Genomic DNA, 19284 nt, shown 5'->3' with positions numbered 1-19284 from the left:
TTCTCTGAACTCCAGTTTTCTCCTTCCTTATTCAAGTGGATTCTCTTACATCAAATCTCCTCAGAAATATCTATTGAAAAATGAATGACTTGCACTGAAAGGCTGTTTTGACTGGAAATTTGATGGAGGGTGGTCTCTGACTTTTACCGTACTGTATTTCAAACATTTATATCAGCCGCTGCCCAACGTGTCAGTGGATTTTCTGTTTCTAAGCACTGGAAAACCCATCAAAATGACCATCTGCAGTAATCAAAGGTAAGATACAAGTATTCCTTTAATACTTCCGTAACATTCCACGAACTGCCAGTCTGTCTGGCCTTATGAAAGAATACTGAAAGAGCAAAGTCAACAGCACTTGTGTGTAATTTACAGGAATGTTTCTAATTGGAGCCACTCGAAGAGTCGCCAAAGAGCCGAGCTTAATTTGGATACCATTGTGGATACACTGGTCTGCACTTACACTATTCAGGGGGATTGGAGAGGGGGCCATCCATACTGATCAGGAAATTGTATGAGGGCCATTGTATTGGAGCGTCCACACCACACACACACACACACACACACACACACACACACACACACACACACACACACACAGTCAACAGCCACTTTATGCACAAAAGGTCAAATGAACAACACTGCTTGACCCTTTGATTCTTAAGGGAGGAAGGACTTTGGATATGATTGTTTTGAACGCTGAGAGATTACACTTCCGTTTTCCTTGTCCTTGGCCAAATAGGGATACTTTCAACATCACACACTGCCCATACAATCAGTACTAGCAATCGATGCTGTGCAAAAGTCAGAGCACCCTTTTGTTTATTTAATTTTTTAGCCAAAATTGAAAATTAAATACATTTGAATTATTTTTTAGTACAAGAAAAAAATCAGGAAACATATCGTCGCTGTCCAAAACAACCCATGTGTCACCATTTTTGTGGATCTTTATTTTTCTACCTCATTCACGATGAATGGACCAATAGAAATGCTCCAAAACGACTAGGAATAAAACCACTTCACATTACCTTACATTAAAAGTTAAAGATGGTTTTGCCTTCTCCAGCTACTATTTTGGGGACACATGTTTTTCTTTGGACAGCGATGATATATTAAATGGAAATTTACACAAAAGTTTACAATCAAATCTATCCGTATGTATTTGGTCCACTGTTTACTTTTTACGAACAATCACACAAACAACTACCCAAACTCACCTCAGCTGCCTTACACATTTCTCTCTAATGAGCATCTGAAATGGCCAAAGGAGGTCTTTTTGAGGAGATTAGACAGAACATAACCCATTTGCATAAGGAAAGAGAGATATAAGAGTCAATAGGGGAGTTTCTAAACCTGGAGTTCAAAAAATGATTAAAAGAGAAAATGGGACTCACGACAACCATTCAAGACCCGGTAGACCACCGACACTGTCCCCGGATAAAAGCTTTGAGAGAGAGGAGAAAATCAAGCTGCTTCAGATCTGAAAACATCCACAGGCGTTTCTGCCCATCCTTCCACTGTGAGAAGACAATCTGAGCTCAGGACTGGCCTTCGCTCTCACCTATTTGTTATTAGCAAAGATACTTTCTTTAGATAGACAAAGTCACTCTGGATAAGTCTGCTAAATGCTGTATATGTAAGACGACTCAGCGCTGTGGGTCTGAAAGGATGTGTAGCTGATCAAGAAGAACCTCACTGAGAAAAGGAGACGGACACATCAAACAAAGAAGCTGAACGATGGACTGACCACCCCAGAGTCCAGACCTCAACACCACTGAATGTGTTTGATTACTTCAGAAAATGATCAACCAGCTTCTAAGACTGAACTTTGGAGGTGTGTCTGCAGATTCTATGAGGAGCTGAAAGTGAGTCTCCTGTAATAAAGGTAAATTGAGGCTCATTGAGGCTTCTATATATATATATATATATATATATATATATATATATATATATATATATAACCTCGTATCTCCATTTTTGATGTTTTTCAGTTTTTGAAATAATTTGAAAATGCCTGTTCATATATATGTATATGTATATATATATAGCTATTCTCACAGTAAATTAAATAAATCAAAGGGTGGCGTCCAACTTTTGCCCAGTACTGTAAAGTGGACATAAATTTGTTATGTATTCATTAAATATAAAAAATAAAATAAAAATAGAAATCTGCTTCAAACAGGTCCTGTGGTGGGTATAAGTTTTCTTTAGTTTCACCATGACATTTCACACATATGACACTCTTACCAAATATAATTCAGCCTATTTTGGGAACACGGGTCATACACAAGTACTTTTTGTGTAACACTATCAACATACAGAACTCAAACACTAAGACACTCTAGAAAACAGTCAGGAAAAAAGAGGGACTGTCATTGTTTTTCTGTGTCCAACAAAATTCCCGGACTGTCATAATTTTTCCATGTCCAACAAAGATACATATACAGAGATCATATATGTATAACTCTAGAATTAGATGGACTTTCAGTAAAGGTACCCTCTGTGATGGTTCGTAGAGGAGCGTGGGCTCCTTTAAGGCAGAGAGAGGAGCAGGTCTCCAGAGCGCTGGAGCTCAGAAGTGTCGCCAAGCTCCAGAGTTTGGTTCAATTCAGAAGCCCAGAGGAGTGATGGTAGATGTCTGGGATGGTTTAGGACCGGATGTGGGATCAAGGCACTGATGTGGAAGAGCCTGGCGGTCCTTTCAGTCACAAGGAGTGGACAGTGGAGCTTGATGTTCACAGACCAGGAAGGAGGTCAACGGTGTCGTCGTCATGGCCGCAAGGTTCTCACCTGCGGCTCTGGTTTGCTCTCTTTTTCTGTGGAGAAAGAAATGATGCATCTTTTAGCTCAGAGGCTTCCAATAAAGCAAGGTCCCAATTCCAGAGGCTGCACTCTTAAAAATAAAGGAGCCAAAAAAGGTTCTTTGGAGTGATGCTATAGATTAAGGCTGGCCTGAACAGCATTTTATAGGCTTTGAATTATGATGTCCAAAAGGGTGCTTGAACACTTATTATCAGTGCTGCCTTTGAAAACAATGATATTTACATTTCATAATGAACCATGCTTTTAAGTATGTTTGTTCATTTTAGATATTTTCAAATAAATCCAAAATATTCAAGTTTTTCCAGTTTGTACAATGCAAAAAATAATAGCAAGTGTAATCATCTTAAAATGTAGTCAATAAATCTAATACTTCTCATTATGAGACTGTTGTTAGAATAGAAATATAAGATTATTCCACCTGTTTCACTTGCTTAAGTGATTTTATCTAGTGAAAGTGTCTTATTCCACTGGCTGATGAGTTTGTTTCGAGAAATAATGAATATAATTTTGCTCATCTCAAGAAATGTTGATAAAACTGCTTAAAACAAGTAAAAATGTGTAGAAATAAGTTAAATAATCTCACAATATTCTTACGACAATCTCAATCAGAATAGTAGATATATAAAGATGTTTACACTCACTACTGATATTATTTTTTGCAGTATAACAAATAGTTTTACACATCCTTTTTGACGTAGGAGACAGATGTGCTGTGACGGTGTATCAGATATTTGCTTACTACGATAGCAGTGATGATGCAGAAGTTCTAGATTTAAAAGCTTTTAAAATCGTTATTTAGTGATGAGATTTTATAGTCATTTATTTACTGAATTGATAACAAACTTCATATTCCATTCTTAACTTCATAGCCCAAATTCAGTTCCATTGCAAGTGAAACAACTTCAAGAGAACTGAGGACTCGGCTGGTTATTTGAGTGCTTTGTACAGTTAAGCTGTTTAGCTAGACTGCTATATCTGTTTATCTCCGCCTCTCAGCTCAGCAGCGGCAAAACATGAGCGTCTTTCAGCAGTAAAATCCATAGCCAAACAAATTAACGTGTATTTTGCTAATTCTCTTTGTTTAAAGTTGTTTGCCATTTTAAAGAAAAAAAATCCCATCTATTTTTAAAAAAAACAGAAATCTTTACAGTGGTGGTGATGGGAACCAGGGGTCGCCATGACAACACCACAAATATAGACATTTTATTTACTATCCAGAACCACCAGTGAACCTACACGAGTCTTCTGAGTTCATATGGAATGTTGATGATGGAAAATAGTGGAAAATCTGAAATAATAAGTTTTCTTTGGGGACTTAATTGACTTTAAAAATATGTTTTAGACCAAAATCTTCTCAAAACTATAATAAACAACAAACCAAACCACTCTGAATGAGTTTGTTTACATCTAAACCATTTAATTATGCAGAAATAAAATGGTGGTGTTCCCCTTTAATATCTTTCACTAACTTATCTCACTTCAGTCCCCCTTTTAAGGAAAAGGGGGGGACTTGTGAAGTTGTCTGTGTGTGTGTGTGTGTGGGGTGTTTAGACTAACGTTACCTGGGTATAACATTTATAGCCTAATTTCATGTCCATTGTTAAGTAATTGGCAATTTCGGCAATAATGAAGTGTTTTGTGACAAATAAGCCTATAACTGAAAATTTTAGGAACCTACAAGAGAGCTGTTGTCATGCATCCCTCCAGGAGGGACCCCAGTTCCCATAACCCCATGGATGATCACATGACTCCTCCACACACGACCTGTCCGAGATCAGCCTCGCCTGAATTCTGATTAAGTTCCCCTGTTCTGTCTGTCACGTGATCTGTTTAGTTAGCCTTTTAAGCCCAGCCTTTAGCTTAGACACTGTTTGAGGTATTGCTGCTGTTACCGGAGCTACTGAGCGTTTCTTGGTGTATTCTGGTTTGTTTTTCCTGTTTATTGACTCACTGCCTTTTTGTCTTTTCCCCTTGACTTTGTTATGATGGCGTTTTCTGGGTTTTGGATTGTTTTGAATTTGACCTTGTCTATTTTTTGACGACAACTGCGGAACTCACTAGTACGCACACATCATTCTGTCCTGCTACAGCTGTAGAATTCTGGTGGGCTCTAAAGGGTTAACAAAAGATGAAGCTTCCGAATGCTCGATAAGGAACTCCATAACAGATTTATTGCTGTTAATTAGATTTGTGAGCGTGAAGGGACTTTTTAAATGTTCCTCCACATAATGTAAAGATTTTGAAGCAGTGGTCACCAACCCTCCTCCTGGACACCTACTTTCCTGCAGAGTTTAGTTCCAACCTGCGTCTAACATGTCATTACTGCCCTTATCTAACTCTAATATGTCTGATCCAGCCAATCAAGGACAATCAAGTTGATTAGCTGCAGCAGGTTGGTTAGATTGTGGTTCGAGCTACAGTCCACAGGACAGTAAATCTCCAGGACCAGGGTTGGTGACCACTGTTTTATACCAATTACAGTCTTTTCCTAGAACTGTACATCCATACCAAGAACCATTCAGGAACCTCCATTTGTAAGAGTGTAGGTGATGAATGCTCTGCATATTTTTGCATTTTCACATCATCTAAAACGTGATTCAACTCTTTGGCTGATTATGAAGCCCTTCGTGAGGTGGATCAAGAGTGATAAAGCAATGAAAGATACAAAACATGCAGAAAACGTTTCTCTGGAATTGGGAAGCGCCTCAGTAAGAGTCCTCAGAGCCCTCAGCCAGTCCACATCTTACTTTCAGCAGAGTCAGATGTTTAATTCTTAGTTTAACCCTAAGCTGCAGCTATTGCTGTGCTAACAAAAGCACTCTACATTAATTTTACACTCTTAGCTTGCAGAAATTCTGATTAACGTTGAACTGGTAGCACATCTGTGAACATCTGTGAGGATATGATTTGAATAGGATGTGAATTTTCAATATGATTTAAATTTGATTAAAAGGTATCGCTGCGTATGTCGTCTTGTTTGGTAGAAAAACACGTTTTTGTCATTTTTAAAGTTGAAACAAATGTTTACACTTAAAACAGTTAACTCTTTAGTAAAGACAATGGTTCTATATAGAACCATGAACATTCAAAGAACTATTTGCATGCTTAAATGGTTTGCATGGTGAAATGGTTCTTAGATTGTCGAATGTGCTGTATAAGGTTCTATATAGCACCAAAAAGGGTAATGCTACTGGTACAAGCTGACATTGTAACAGTAGCAGAACTCTTTTTGGTGCTATATAGAACCCTATTCAAAAAGGTTCTAAAAAGAACCATATACAACACACTATCTATCAATTTGAAGAACAATTTCACCATGCAAAGAACCCTTTAAGCATGCAAATAGTTCTTTAAATGTTCATGGTTCCACATAGAACCCCTGCCTTTATTAAAGAACCCTTGAAGAACCATATTTGGTCCCACTTTGTTTGGATAGTCCACTACAGTCCTCTATAGATCATCTACAGATATTCAAATTGTTAACAAACTATCTGTTGAAGCTCAGTTGATTGTTAACAGTGGTGAGGTTAGGGTTAGGGCTAGGACCAGGGTGAGGGTCGAGGTTAGGTTTTGGGTTGAGGTTAAGGTTAGGATTAGGATTAGAGCAGGTTTAGAGTTAAAGAACATTACAGTTAATTTAATGTAGATATTTAGTTGAATGTAACTTGACAGTAAATTAAATATCTACAAAGCATCTACAGTGGACTATCCAAATAAAGTGTTATCTATATCAAGAGTTCAGGAGTGTTACCCCATTTCAAGATTGTAGAACTGCAGATTCAAACGTGTAAATTGATGTAACTAGCTTGGTAATTACATATGTAATTACATAATTAAACTCTTAATAGTCGTAGTATAGCAATATAACAGTAATAGCTACAGATTTAGGGCTCAGGTGTGTTAAAAACTAGAATGGAACAAAACCATGCACTGGCTGTTGGACCCTCAAAGACTGGACAGGGAAACCTTCACTTTAGGACTCAGCTGAACTTCAGGATGGTTGCTGAATATCATTGAAGGGTGTACATGCAGTACAAGGACAACACAACATGAAGGGAAACAACTTCCATAATCTTGTTTAGCTCTAATGCAGACGTGTTTCCTCTCTTAGTCCTCTTATACATGCAATGAAACGTCGTCATGCACTTAAGCAAATGGAATTATAGGAATCGACGGCCTCAAAAGTGTCATCTCACTAATCCTCACGGAAATGACTAACAAAACAAAGAGTCATCAGACGACACTTGACCGGTTTCCTGCTGCAAAAAGAAAAAAAAAACTGATAAGATGAAGAAGGAAGAGTGGAAAAGTCGTAATGAGAAAAGTATCATCAAACTGTTCCAGCTGGAGTGTGTGACAGAGGCTGAAAATCAGCTTAACGCTTCCTATAGGACAGCTATCGCTCCGTGATCAATAAGATTACGTGACTAATTCTAGAACAGGAATAAGTCCGGCCTTTGAAGCTGTAACTAAAGGTGGAAAAATAAAAGCAAAGTGAGTGAATCATGGTCATCAGCAATGACCAGAGCCAAAGAGAACCGGCATTAATTAAAAGGAGGATCTTTAGAAAAAAACAGGCCTCTGAGAAACGAGGAGAGGAGAGTGAAAGACGGATAATACTACTGGCCGATTCCGTCTCTCTAATGGACCTCGTCTTTCTCGTTTTTCTTCTCTCGCTTCGCGCTCAGCCTGGCTCATTTAGTCGCACACACTTTTACTGATCCTGCTCACCTTTTCATTCTAGCGTTCTCTTTTTTTAATCAAAACATGTAATGTTGGAGCGAAAACAGATTTTTTTCGCCTTCTTTTCAGATCAGCATCATCTCAACGGGGGAAAAGGTGTCCTTTCTCCTCTGAACCAGAGAGAATGGTCGCTCGAGGGATTTTAGCATCGATCGATAGGCGCATAAACGCGCTGCCGCACGGACACTTTGATGACACACTGAGATGCAAGACATGCACAAAATGGCCAAAAGGAGACGGGGAGATGAGCGTGTGTCCGTTCAATGATGGAACAGTTCTCGATCCACAGAGGAGGGACATTTTGACTCCTTTGAGGTCACTAAACATGCAGCATTACGCGTAAAAGTGACATTGGGAGGAAGAACATGAGCTCACATAAACAAAGCTAGAATTCGAGGTTAAACGTTTATTACACTGTTGCTGAAGCACTGGAACAGCTTTACAAATACCTAATCGGCCAATGAATGTGTTCTAACAGTCTATGTACAACCAGTGATGCATTCAAATATAAATGTGTTTAATTCAAAGATTTTTTAAACACATTCCGATTATAGATTAAGACGAGGTGTTTTTATCTCACTCTACTCAACAATCTGATGAAAATCTCTGTTTACATTCACACTAAGGAAGCTGGCGAATGAGAAGCTGATTTCAGACTTGTAAAAAGTTGAACATTGAGAGACATTTTACAGCTAAAAGCTGAGCAAAGTCAGTCTGTGTTTTTGTTTATATTATATTTTTAGTCTATACTAGAACTAGGCTCCTAAGGGGGTTTGAGTTTTTTCCTGAAAGGATAAAATGTCTCTTCTTAACATTTGGGTTGCGACCCCTGGTTTAGTTTAATGTCAGACCATTCCAGTTTCCATCATTTGTACCTTTTTTTTTTTACCCTGTTGTGACAGAGGGACACTATCCATAACCTGCAGCAGTTTGCATAAGTTTAAATGTCTGCAGTGTGGAACTATTTTAAAATGGAAAACTTTAATATCAGCAATCTGGCTGTTTTGACCAGTTTGACAGTTTTGAATTAGCCTCCTTTCAGACAGAACACAGCTGTTATGCTCAAGTCTATTTTCTGCAGTTTACCATGAGTGACATGCCACCAAAACCATTTAAAAAGTGAAATAAATAAATAAATAAAACACGACTGCTTAAAAACAAAAGTTCCACAGAAACGTTCTGGTTTACACTGTTAGAAATAAAGGTTCTGTTCAGGTACATTTTACATTCATCAAGGTACAAACAGGTGAAAAGTTCGTATTTGTACCTTTTCATAACCGAATGTTTTAAACAGAACAGTAAAATAAAAGCCTGGAGACGAGATGGGGTGTGTGGAGTCAGTACAGCTTAGAACATATCATTTCAGTGGATTATGGTTCAGTTATGTTCCCTGACTAAAGGTACTGAGATGGAGCCTTGAGGGACCCACCCCAGTGACAGGAGGGAAACTGCCCCAGTGACAGTTTAGCACCTTTATTTCCAGGAGTGTATATAGTGAGCAGGTGTATAGAGTACAGTACCCGCAGCAGTGCCGTGTGCCGTTTTTGAGTTTAAACCGGCATCAAGCCATAACGAGAGAAGAGTGAAAATCAACAAGCGATGACCAGAGCCAAAGAGAACCGGCATTAATTAAAAGGAGGATCTTTAGAAAAACAGGCCTCTGATAAACGAGGAGAGTAAAAGACTGATAATACTAGCTCAGAGTAAGGGGCGAGCGTCAACATGGTCCAACAAGCCACCCGTTATCCACAGCAAACAACAATAGCACTAAAAAATACACTATATAGACGAAAGTATTGGGACACACCTCTTAATAATTAAATTCAAGTGTTTAATTCAGCCTCATTACCACAGCTGTTTAAAATCAAGCCCGTAGCCCTGCAGTCTGCCTTTACACACATTAGTGAATTAGTGGGTCTAAAGAGCTCACTGGATTCAAGCGTGGTGCTGTAATAAGAGCCCACCACTGCAACAAGTCAGCTCATAAAATGTCTTCCCTCCTAGATATTCCACCATCAACTGTGAGTGGTATTACTGAATAAAGCGTTTAGGAACCACAGCAACTCAGCCATGAAGTGCCAGACCACGTAAAGTTACAGAGCGGGTCGCCGAGTTCTGAGGAGCATAGAGAATAAAAGTCTCCAGCACTCTGCTGATCAATAACTGCAGAGTTCAAACCTCCTCTGGAATCAACATCAGCACTGAAACTGCACCGGGAGCTTCATGGCAGGGTTTCCATGGCTGAGCAGCCGCATACAGCCTTACATCACCAAGCACAATGTCAAGCGTCGGATGGAGTGGAGTAAAGCGCCGCCACTGGACTCTGGAGCAGTGTAAACGTGTTCTGCGGAGTGAATCAGCTTCTCTATCTGTCAGCCTGATGGACGAGTCTGGGTTTGGCGAATGCCAGAAGAACGTTACCTGCCTGACTGCACTGTGCCAGCTGTAGAGTTTGGTGGAGGAGGGATGATGATATGGGGCTGTTTTTCAGGGGTTGGTCTAGAACCCTTAGTTCCAGTGAAGGGGAATCTTAATGCTTCAGCACCAAGACATTCTGGACAATTGTACACTTCCAACTTTGTGGAACAGTTTGGGGAAGAACCATTCCTGTTCCAGCATGACTGAGCCCCAGTGCACAAAGCAGCTCCATAAAGGCCTGACTGGGTGAGTTTGGTGTGGAAGAACTTGACTGACCCTCACAGAGCCCTGACCTCAACCCCATCCAACACCTTTGGGATGAACTAGAACAGAGATTGTGATCCAGACCCTCTCGTCCAACATCAGTGTCTGACCTCACAAATGCTCTTCTGGATGAATGGACACAAATTCCCACAGACTCTCTCCAACATCCTGTAGAAGCTTCCCAGAAGAGTGGAAGCTGTTAGAGCTGCAAAGGGGGACCAACTCCATATTAATGCCTATGCATTTAGAATGGGATTCATTAAAGCTCCTGTGGGTGTAATAAGTGGGTGCCCCAAAACTTTTGTTCATATAATGTACATGAACACCTGTACTGACCACTGAGAGAACAATTCCAAGTGCAATTAAATAAACTATTAAGAAGGAACAAGAATAAAAATCAAACAATGGTATGAATTTATCCAAAGCTAGGACAGACGACATATCCTGTTGGCAAACAAGCCAAGAACTCTCTTTTCTCCTGAGTTAATGTCTGCAGAAGTGGTTCCACTGAATTGATTTTGTGCATCGAGTACAAAGCGGTTGCCACTTTTCTCAGAGCGTGTTCAGCTGTCCAATGACGCTAAGACGCTGTGGCGCTTCACAGGTCTCGGAGGAAGCCTGTGTTTGCCTTCACCCTCCCAGCGCTGGCGGTATCGTGTGACTGGGGGAGTCCTGACTAGTGGGTGGAATTGGAAACGACTAAATTGGGGAGAAAATTGGGTAAAAAGGAAAAACAACAAAAAACAAAACAAACAGCATTTACCAGTGCCTTGAGAGAAAGGAGCAGCCTGCTGCACACACTGCGAATTCATAGAGTATTTGCAACACTACTAAAATGTTATTTCACCTGTGTAGGCCAAAAATGCCTTTAAGCATATACGTTAAGACTGAATACTATTACGCATATATAACAAATTAAATTATTTTAGTGCAGCGTTTTAAAGTAAATGGCAGCCAAATCATCAGGAAGCCCAATTAAAATGGATCATAATCAGTATTAAATAGATTACAAGATCAGATTAAGTCATTTAAAAGTAGGCCAAAAAAACAAATCAGTCTAGAACGTCATATTATGTACATATCAAAACCGAAGTGATCTTGCTGTAGTATTAATTGACTAGCACATCTTACATAAATAGTGCGCATGTGTTATCTTGATCTTAATCTGGGGTATCGGTATCGGCCGATACTCAACATTATGCTACTCTGATCAGATCAGACATTCCTAGTTCTGATCATGAAATGACCATATGTAAATTTTACCAACTATTTCATTGTTCATCTGATGGTCTGGTTGTAAATTTGTGTTAATTTGTAAAAAAAAAAAAATGCTTAATTAAAACCATCATCAGTATCACCAGTATTAGCAGTAATATCAATAAAATAGAGAAGAATCATGATATAATAACTGCACAACAGAAGCTGAATCGTCAGCTGATAGTTTGAGGACTCAGAGGTAGAAGAGTGCATTGCGGTCTCCCAGGCGCTCGAATCTTGTTTCTACGCGACTGTGATGAATGAGGGCCGCTGTCTTACTCAACAGCCACCAACTGGGATCAAATCCGTAGGTCCAGAGACAAATTCACCAACAACGGAGTGACCAACACTTTGACAGACAAGACGTGAACAAACACGTAAAGGGACCGGTGTACCTCTGGGAGGAGGAGCGGGCAGCTTTCGCCTCTGCTGGCGTGAGGAGTCCAGGGTCTGAGGCTGACACATAACACACATCCAATTACATAAACACGGCTAAAATCGAGCCAAATACAACACGAGTACACATGCAAACGAACCGACACCATTAAACTTGCTCATAAGTCTCACTGCTGGAGCACTTGTTTCCTGATACTATAAAAAAGGGCTGTATATAATATAAAAAGAATAAGCAGCTCTTTTTATGATGACTATTGTACTTATTATCATTTATTCTTAATGCTATATAAGAAACATCCTGCTAGTGCTATAACTACTACAACTACTACTACTATTACACTACTATTAAGGGCTCTTTAGGTAAGGGAATGGTTCTATGTAGGTTCTTTGCATGGTGAAATGGTTCCTCAGACTGATGGAGAATGTGTTGTATGTCGCTGTTGTTGGAAGAAAACCTTGTATCTCCAAAATTATAACTTTACAGGAGAAGCCAAAACATACTGTACTTATAATGTAAGTCAGTGGAACCAGATTTTTCTCCAAGTCATTTTGGGCCGTTTCTTTTGGTTCATTCTTTATGAAATTTACAGACAATTTAAAGAGAAACAGGCATTTTCAAATTAGGTCAAAAACTGAAAAAAAAACGACAAAACCTTAGATACGAGGTTTTCTTCCGACAGCAGTGATATGGTTCTACATAGCACCAAAAAGGGTTGCATACTAACTATAGCAGAACCCTGAAGAAACATTTTATGATACAAAGAACCATTTAAGCACGACATGGTTCTATACGGAGCTCATAGTTCTAGATAGAACCTTTCCCTTTACTAAAGAACCCTTGAAGAACCATCTTTGTTAAGAGTGAACTGTTTCTAATGCTACTACTAACATTCAGTGGTGAGTTTAATTTTGTAAGCACTGCTGAAGCCCATGAGAAACTCACCTTAGGCTTGGGCTTGTACTTGGAAAACCGTGAGCATGCAGACACATTCAGGCCGGCGTTTTTAAGCGCTGATATCCTCGCCTCAATATCGGAGATCTATGGGAAGAGCAGGAGGGTGAGAAGAGCTAAAGTATGCCTGATACACTGATACGTGCTTCCAGTTAAAGGGTGGGCAATACGGCACAAATATAACATCACGATACGTGAAGACATTTTTACGCTATGTGTTACAGTTTGTTATTGACGTCTAGTTTTAGGTTCGCAAAACTTAAACAGTAATGCTGCAAAAAATAGTATCTTGTCAAGTGAAACGATCTTAAATCTAGTCAGTATATCGAATATTTCTTTTGTGCACTTATAATAAGATTATCTAGCTTATTTCTAGACATTTTTACTTGTTTTAAGTAATTTTATTAAGTAAAATTATCTCACTATATTGGCAGATAATGTTAGGGAGATAATTTTACTCAATACAAATCACTTAAAACAAGTAAAAAATGTTTGGAAATAAGTTACATAATCTTAAATTAAGCTTACAACAATCTCAACAGGAGAAATATTAGATTTATTGACTATATTTAAGATCATTTTACTTGACAAGATGCCATTTTTTACAGTGTAGAAAAGATCCAATTCCAAGTTTAGTGTTTTTTTTTTTTCTTTAACTGAAAAATTTATTATTAAGAAATAAAAAGAACAAAAACACTGGTTAAAAAAAAAAGTGTCATATTGGGTTAATATTATATCAGCTATTTGTTACTGTGTGGTTTATAGATACAGTTGCATGCAAAAGTTTAACACCCCTGCTCAAATGACAAGTTAGAAATAAGGAACAAAGTTTTTTCTGCAAATTTTTAGTTCCCATTGTCTATGTATTTGATAAAAATTAACAAAAAAGAAAAAAAAAGTACAATGTGCCATAACTTTTGCACAGGGATCATGTTTGTTTTTTACAATATGCTAATTTCAGCAAATAAACAGTAATCGTTCATTAGAATGTGCAGATGTGTTCTCTTGGGGGTGCCCAAACTTTTGCATGTGACTGTACAGTCTCTCTGTGATTGGTCTGAATCTTTAATCTCTGTTTTTTGTTATTAAATCTTGCAGTTTTTCAGTGTTTTAGGGTAAAAAGTGTTTTATGATGTTGTTTATCACAAAAGCAAAAACTGTTCCCCATCGTTACTTCCAGGTTTACGAACTTTTATTATGGAATTATGATTTGAAATTGTGAAATTGGGCAGACTTCGATTTCCAAATAACCAAATGACCACTGTCCACACTGTCCTTCACCCACACATACACACACCTGTAGCTCGGACTGCTGCACCTGAGCAGCGGCGGTGGCCACCTGGTCCTCCAGGAAGGCCAGTTCTGTCTCGGTGGTGGAGCTGCTGATGCTGCGAGCGCAGTCTTCCAGGTCACTCAGCGCCCCCTCCAGGCCGTACACAGCACCTGCAGCCAGGTACACCTGCACACAGAACACAGATGAGTATGATTTAGAGCTGTTTCCCAGCTCCAGCCCTGTCATCACCTGTCACTGCATGCAGATTCATGTTTTCGCTGCTGTTGATATGCTAAAGTCCTTCTGGAGTCAAATTATGGATTTACAGCATACACACAAATTTATGGCCATGAGGACAGAAGGATTTTCCTTGTTTTAACTCTGCTTAAGCAGTTAACAACACTTAAAAACACTGCACATTAAAATGCCACAATAAGATTCATTATTGGGTACAGTCATTCAGGAAATTCACCTAAACCAAATATAGCTCTCCTCCAAACAAAATCTCTGGTCACAGTAAAAAAAATATAAAAAAACATAAATAAAAAAAAACAAATAGTTTCTTGCAATGGTGTTATCCGAGTGCTGCTCATAAATTTTGACCGTAGATTTACACAGTGAGGGTCAAATGAAAGGTCAGTCAAAACTCAATAACTGTACATTTTGTTCAAGCTTAATTTGCGGGGAAGGTATTTTAAGGGTAAGCAAAAATTTTAGCACCCCTGGTCAAATGACATGATTTGTTGATTTTCTAAGTGAAAATAAGTGAAAACATCCTCTACAGGAAACACATCACACATTAACTTAGTGACAATTTCCATTTATTTGGCAAGGTTAACATTTTGGGAAAGAAATGAAATGTGCCATAACTTTTGCACATGCCACTTTTTGTTTTTTTTTGTTTTTTTTTTTCCCCAATATGTTAAATTCAGCAAACAAGCAGCAATTGAGCATTAGGATATGTAGAAGTGTGTTCTCTGTAGAGCATTAGAGTGTTCACTAATTACTTTTAGAAAATCAACAAAAACGTAATTTGACCAGGGCGCCCAAACTTTTGCATATGACTGATTTCATCGCAGCAGTGTTTAGAAAGCAAGCAAAGTTTGATTCATGTAGATATAGCAATAATACAAAAAAGTGAAAACAATTGCTTTCTCAGTAGACCTTGCATCCAAAATAAATAAATAAATAAATAAATACATATGTACAGAGCACTTTTCATGCCGGTCGCAGCTGTAAATGCTTTACAGACAGGTGATAAGGCTTAACAGCGATAGAAGAAACTATGAGTATTACCTTAAAAAAATATATGACGTCAGATCAAATTGAAAAAAGATGAACATGGCTAAAAAAATGGGGTAACACTTTCTATGAATGTCACCTTTGTAAGCATCTATAAACACATTCATAACATGTTATAATGTATTCATAAGGCATTATAAATGTGGTTATACATATTTATAAAAATAAATTAAATGTTATAACCATGCTTATTATGCATTATGAATTGTTACCATAATACATTATAAGTACTGATCATAACAAATTATAAGAGCTCATAAGTGGTATTTGTCCGCTCTAAGTAAAGTGAAGCGTACTGTACTAAAGCCTCCTCCAGTGTTCAGAGTGAGGCTTCAAGTTGAAGTATTTACTGAAACACTAAAACATTCACAGTAAAGCACATTACAGGCTTCAAATGTCAGAGTTTAAACTAGAGCTGCCATCAGTGTTTTACCCAATGTGGGAAAGGTAATGTTCACCACCGTTAGCTTGGCATTTGTCTTTACTTTACGCTCTCCAAGCTGGGACTGACGTCTTCGGCACTGACAGTATAACATGTTATTAACACTATTTATAATGCATTAACAATTCATAATGTATAATAAACATGGCTATAAAGTGTAATCCAGTGTAATTCATTTTTATGTGTTTATAATCATGTTTATAATGCCGTATGAAGGCATTATAACGTTATGTGTTTATAGATGCTTACAAATGTGACACTCATAGAAAGTGTTACCAAAAATGGTTCCTGTTCTGATGAAAGGAACGATTCCTGAAAGTGAACATCAGTGTTCCTCTCTATCCTTTATTCTTCTCCATGTGAATCAGCCTGAACAAGGCTTGTTCATCATTTTTGTGTCCTGTGTAATCTTACATTCTCCTCCATCTTGGTGAGATGCTGGTCCAGTTTCTTGCTGTCCGGTCCTGAGGAGAGTGGTGTGCTGGCCGGGGACTCGACGGGGTCGTGACCTTTGCCCTCGGCCTCCCCGATTAATTCCTCTGTGGCGTTCAGGACCTTCAGGACCTCTGTGGTGATGCTGCATAAGGAAGCAGCCGAATATTTCTGGTGAGAAAGAGACACAAGAAAGAACAATGTTGAACTGACTCCGCCCACAAGTGCATTCTTTCATAGCTAGGGTTTGTGAGGTCAGATCAGCTTTACAGAACCTTTCAAACTTCATGAGAAACTGCGGTGAACTCAGTGTAGAGTGGAACATCTAACAGTCCTCTTTAGTTATTTATTAACAAATAAAGAGCCAATCACAGCAAAGATCATTTAGAAGGCCTGTCACTATCCCTGCCTTTGAACTTGACCCAGTCAGCTACGCTTGACTTAATTAAAATTAGAGATATTTTGATTAAGCAGATCTGAATCAGGAGCTACACCATGTAATACACACACTTAAAGATGGTTCTTCAAGGGTTATTTAGCAAAGGCAGTAGTTCTATATAGAACCATCAACACTGCAAGAACCATTTGCATGCCTAAAGGGATTCTTTTATGATGAAATGATTCTTCAGGTTGATGGTTCTATGTGGCACCCAAAAGGGTTCTTCTATTGTTATAACCTTGACATCATCACAATAGTAGAACCGTTTTTGGTGTTGTACAGAACCATCTACAACACAATCTCCATCAGTCTGAAGAACAATCTCACCATGCAAACAACCATTTAGGCACACAAATGGTTCTCTGAGTGCTCATGGTTATATAGAACCATTGTCTTTAACTAAAGAACTCTAAGAATCATCTTTATTTAGAGTGTAATATGTATAAAAAAAAAAAGTGTCAGTGGTTTAATGTCATACACAATAATGTTATACACTTAGTCACTCAAGTGACAGTTTTGTTGATTTTCTAAGTGAAAATGAGAACACATTCTATACAGGGAACAAAACATTGTATTTTTTGGCAAATTTTAGTTCACAGTGTCTATGCGTTTGCTGAATTTAATAAAAAAGTTAAAAACAAAAACAAAAACAAAAACAAACACACTTTAAAATGTGCCATAACTTTTTCACAGGCCACATTTTGTTTTATTTTTTCCAATCCGTTAAACTGAGCAAATAAACAGGAATCTTGCATTATAATGTGCAGAAGTGTGTCTCAGTAGATGTGTTCACTTATTTACACTTAGAAAATCATAAATCTCTGCTTTCCATGCAAAAGAAGGCAACAATGACTAACTAACTGTTTATTACGACTCACTTTATATGAACTAGGGGTGCGATTCTTAGATGCAACGCGATGCGGACGTGAACGATTCTGAATTGATTAACAAATGTCAAAAATCGATTTTCTAAATATTTAATTTATACCGTAATGTTGACGGAACGCAAAAGGCGGAACTTGGAAGTGGGGAAGTGCAGCGCCCGGACAGTCTGTGTCACATAACAAAAACACAGCTGGATGAGTGAGAAATCCGACCGGCTCCCTCTGCATTAAAGCCAGGTTAGGTCAGGAGTCACAACACAAATGATAAGAAGAGACATTTTGACCTTTCAACAAAAAGCAAACCACCTTGGGAGCCACAACATTTAATGTCCAGTATGTCTCAGTATGAGCTGATGTCCTAGTATAGACTAAACAATATAAACGAGAGCTCAGATTTACTCTGCTCTGCTTTAGCTTTAGCCGCTTTCCTCCCATCTCCACCAGGAAACTTATTCAAAACTAGAGCAGCTAATTGTAAAAAGTCTCTCATCGTTCGACTGTTTTCCGAGGCTGAAGTCGCTTCTTATTCTCCAGCTTCTTGTTCGAATTTACCCGTTCCACCTTAAATTCTGACTGAGGCACCGAATGTAAATGTGACACCATTTAAGGTGGAATGGGAGAATTCGAAAGAGAAGCGAGTTCATCTTCGCAACTGTTTAGTGTTCGACAGTCTTTTTACATTTAATGTACCAGGAAACCAACTGCGCTGCTTATAAATGCGAATAACGCATCGCTGCTATGTGACCTGCAGTCTGCACACCAGTTCACAGTCATTGCGAAACAGGGCTTTCGCGCTATGCTGCACATGACGCGTCTCAAAGATACTTTACTGACACAGCGACGTCTCTACGATGAGACCAAAACCGAAGTTATAAAATCACTGAATTAAACTGGTAGGACGGCTGTAACGCACTGCATGGTCATCCATCACCACTGGACCTTATTTCACTGTAACTGCGCATTTTATCACAGATGAGTAGCAGCAGCATCTCATGCTCCAAACTAGAGCAGTGAATGAGAGCCTTCCAGTTCACTGACCTCATCACTTCCATTTGATTTATTAATAAAAGACATTGGAAGTAAATTCATTATGGATCAATACAGATACTTTGCTTTAAAAGTACCAAGTCACTTTAAATAACAACACCGAGTCACTTAGACACTTTAAAATGTATACTGTCTCTATATTCTGTACATATTTTGTGTATATTTAATTTCAGTTGGTTTTTATTTTTACTTATTTCCTTTCTGTAGAGTGACTATCTGAGCCTCACCACGAGCATTTCAATGCATAAATGTCCTGACATGTTCTGCAAATGACAAGTAAACTTGAAACTTGAACTCACACAGTGAGTAAATAGAAATACTGTATAGAAAAAAAAGATGCATCGATAATCGTTTTATAATCGCATCGCAGCCTCTGAATCGTAATCGAATCGAATCATGAGGTGCCTAGAGATTCCCACCCCTAATATGAACTGTAAAAATTTCATTTACAGGTAATTAGAGTTTACTACCTTTATTTCTTAATTTTACTACCAACTAGTTACTCTTAAAATTACTAGCTTATTGTTAATTTACAACCCAAAAAAACAAAGATTGAGAAAGAAGTTCTTAGATCAGGCGTGTGTTTCAATGGTGGAGAGACCTCTGAGAGCTGAC

The 19284-nt window shown here is 38.5% G+C and overlaps 1 protein-coding gene across 1 annotated transcript in view; it reads right to left on the bottom strand.

Annotated features, from left to right (window-relative positions):
- Window positions 1-2183: 2183 nt before the first annotated feature.
- The window catches only part of LOC118799000 (myosin VIIA and Rab interacting protein), a 258885-nt gene continuing 241784 nt past the window's right edge, over window positions 2184-19284 (bottom strand). Inside the window, exons 12-16 of the mRNA XM_036558667.1 lie at window positions 16282-16470; window positions 14148-14309; window positions 12842-12937; window positions 11898-11958; window positions 2184-2813 (exon numbers count right to left, since the gene is read on the bottom strand). Coding sequence (XP_036414560.1) covers window positions 2767-2813; window positions 11898-11958; window positions 12842-12937; window positions 14148-14309; window positions 16282-16470 — 555 coding nt within the window. The 3' untranslated portion in view covers window positions 2184-2766. The remainder of the gene's footprint in view (window positions 2814-11897; window positions 11959-12841; window positions 12938-14147; window positions 14310-16281; window positions 16471-19284) is intronic.

This window comes from Colossoma macropomum, unplaced genomic scaffold (assembly GCF_904425465.1).
Source record: "Colossoma macropomum unplaced genomic scaffold, Colossoma_macropomum, whole genome shotgun sequence".
In the NCBI taxonomy this organism is placed as follows: domain Eukaryota; kingdom Metazoa; phylum Chordata; class Actinopteri; order Characiformes; family Serrasalmidae; genus Colossoma; species Colossoma macropomum.
This window is presented reverse-complemented; position numbering and strand designations above follow the sequence as displayed.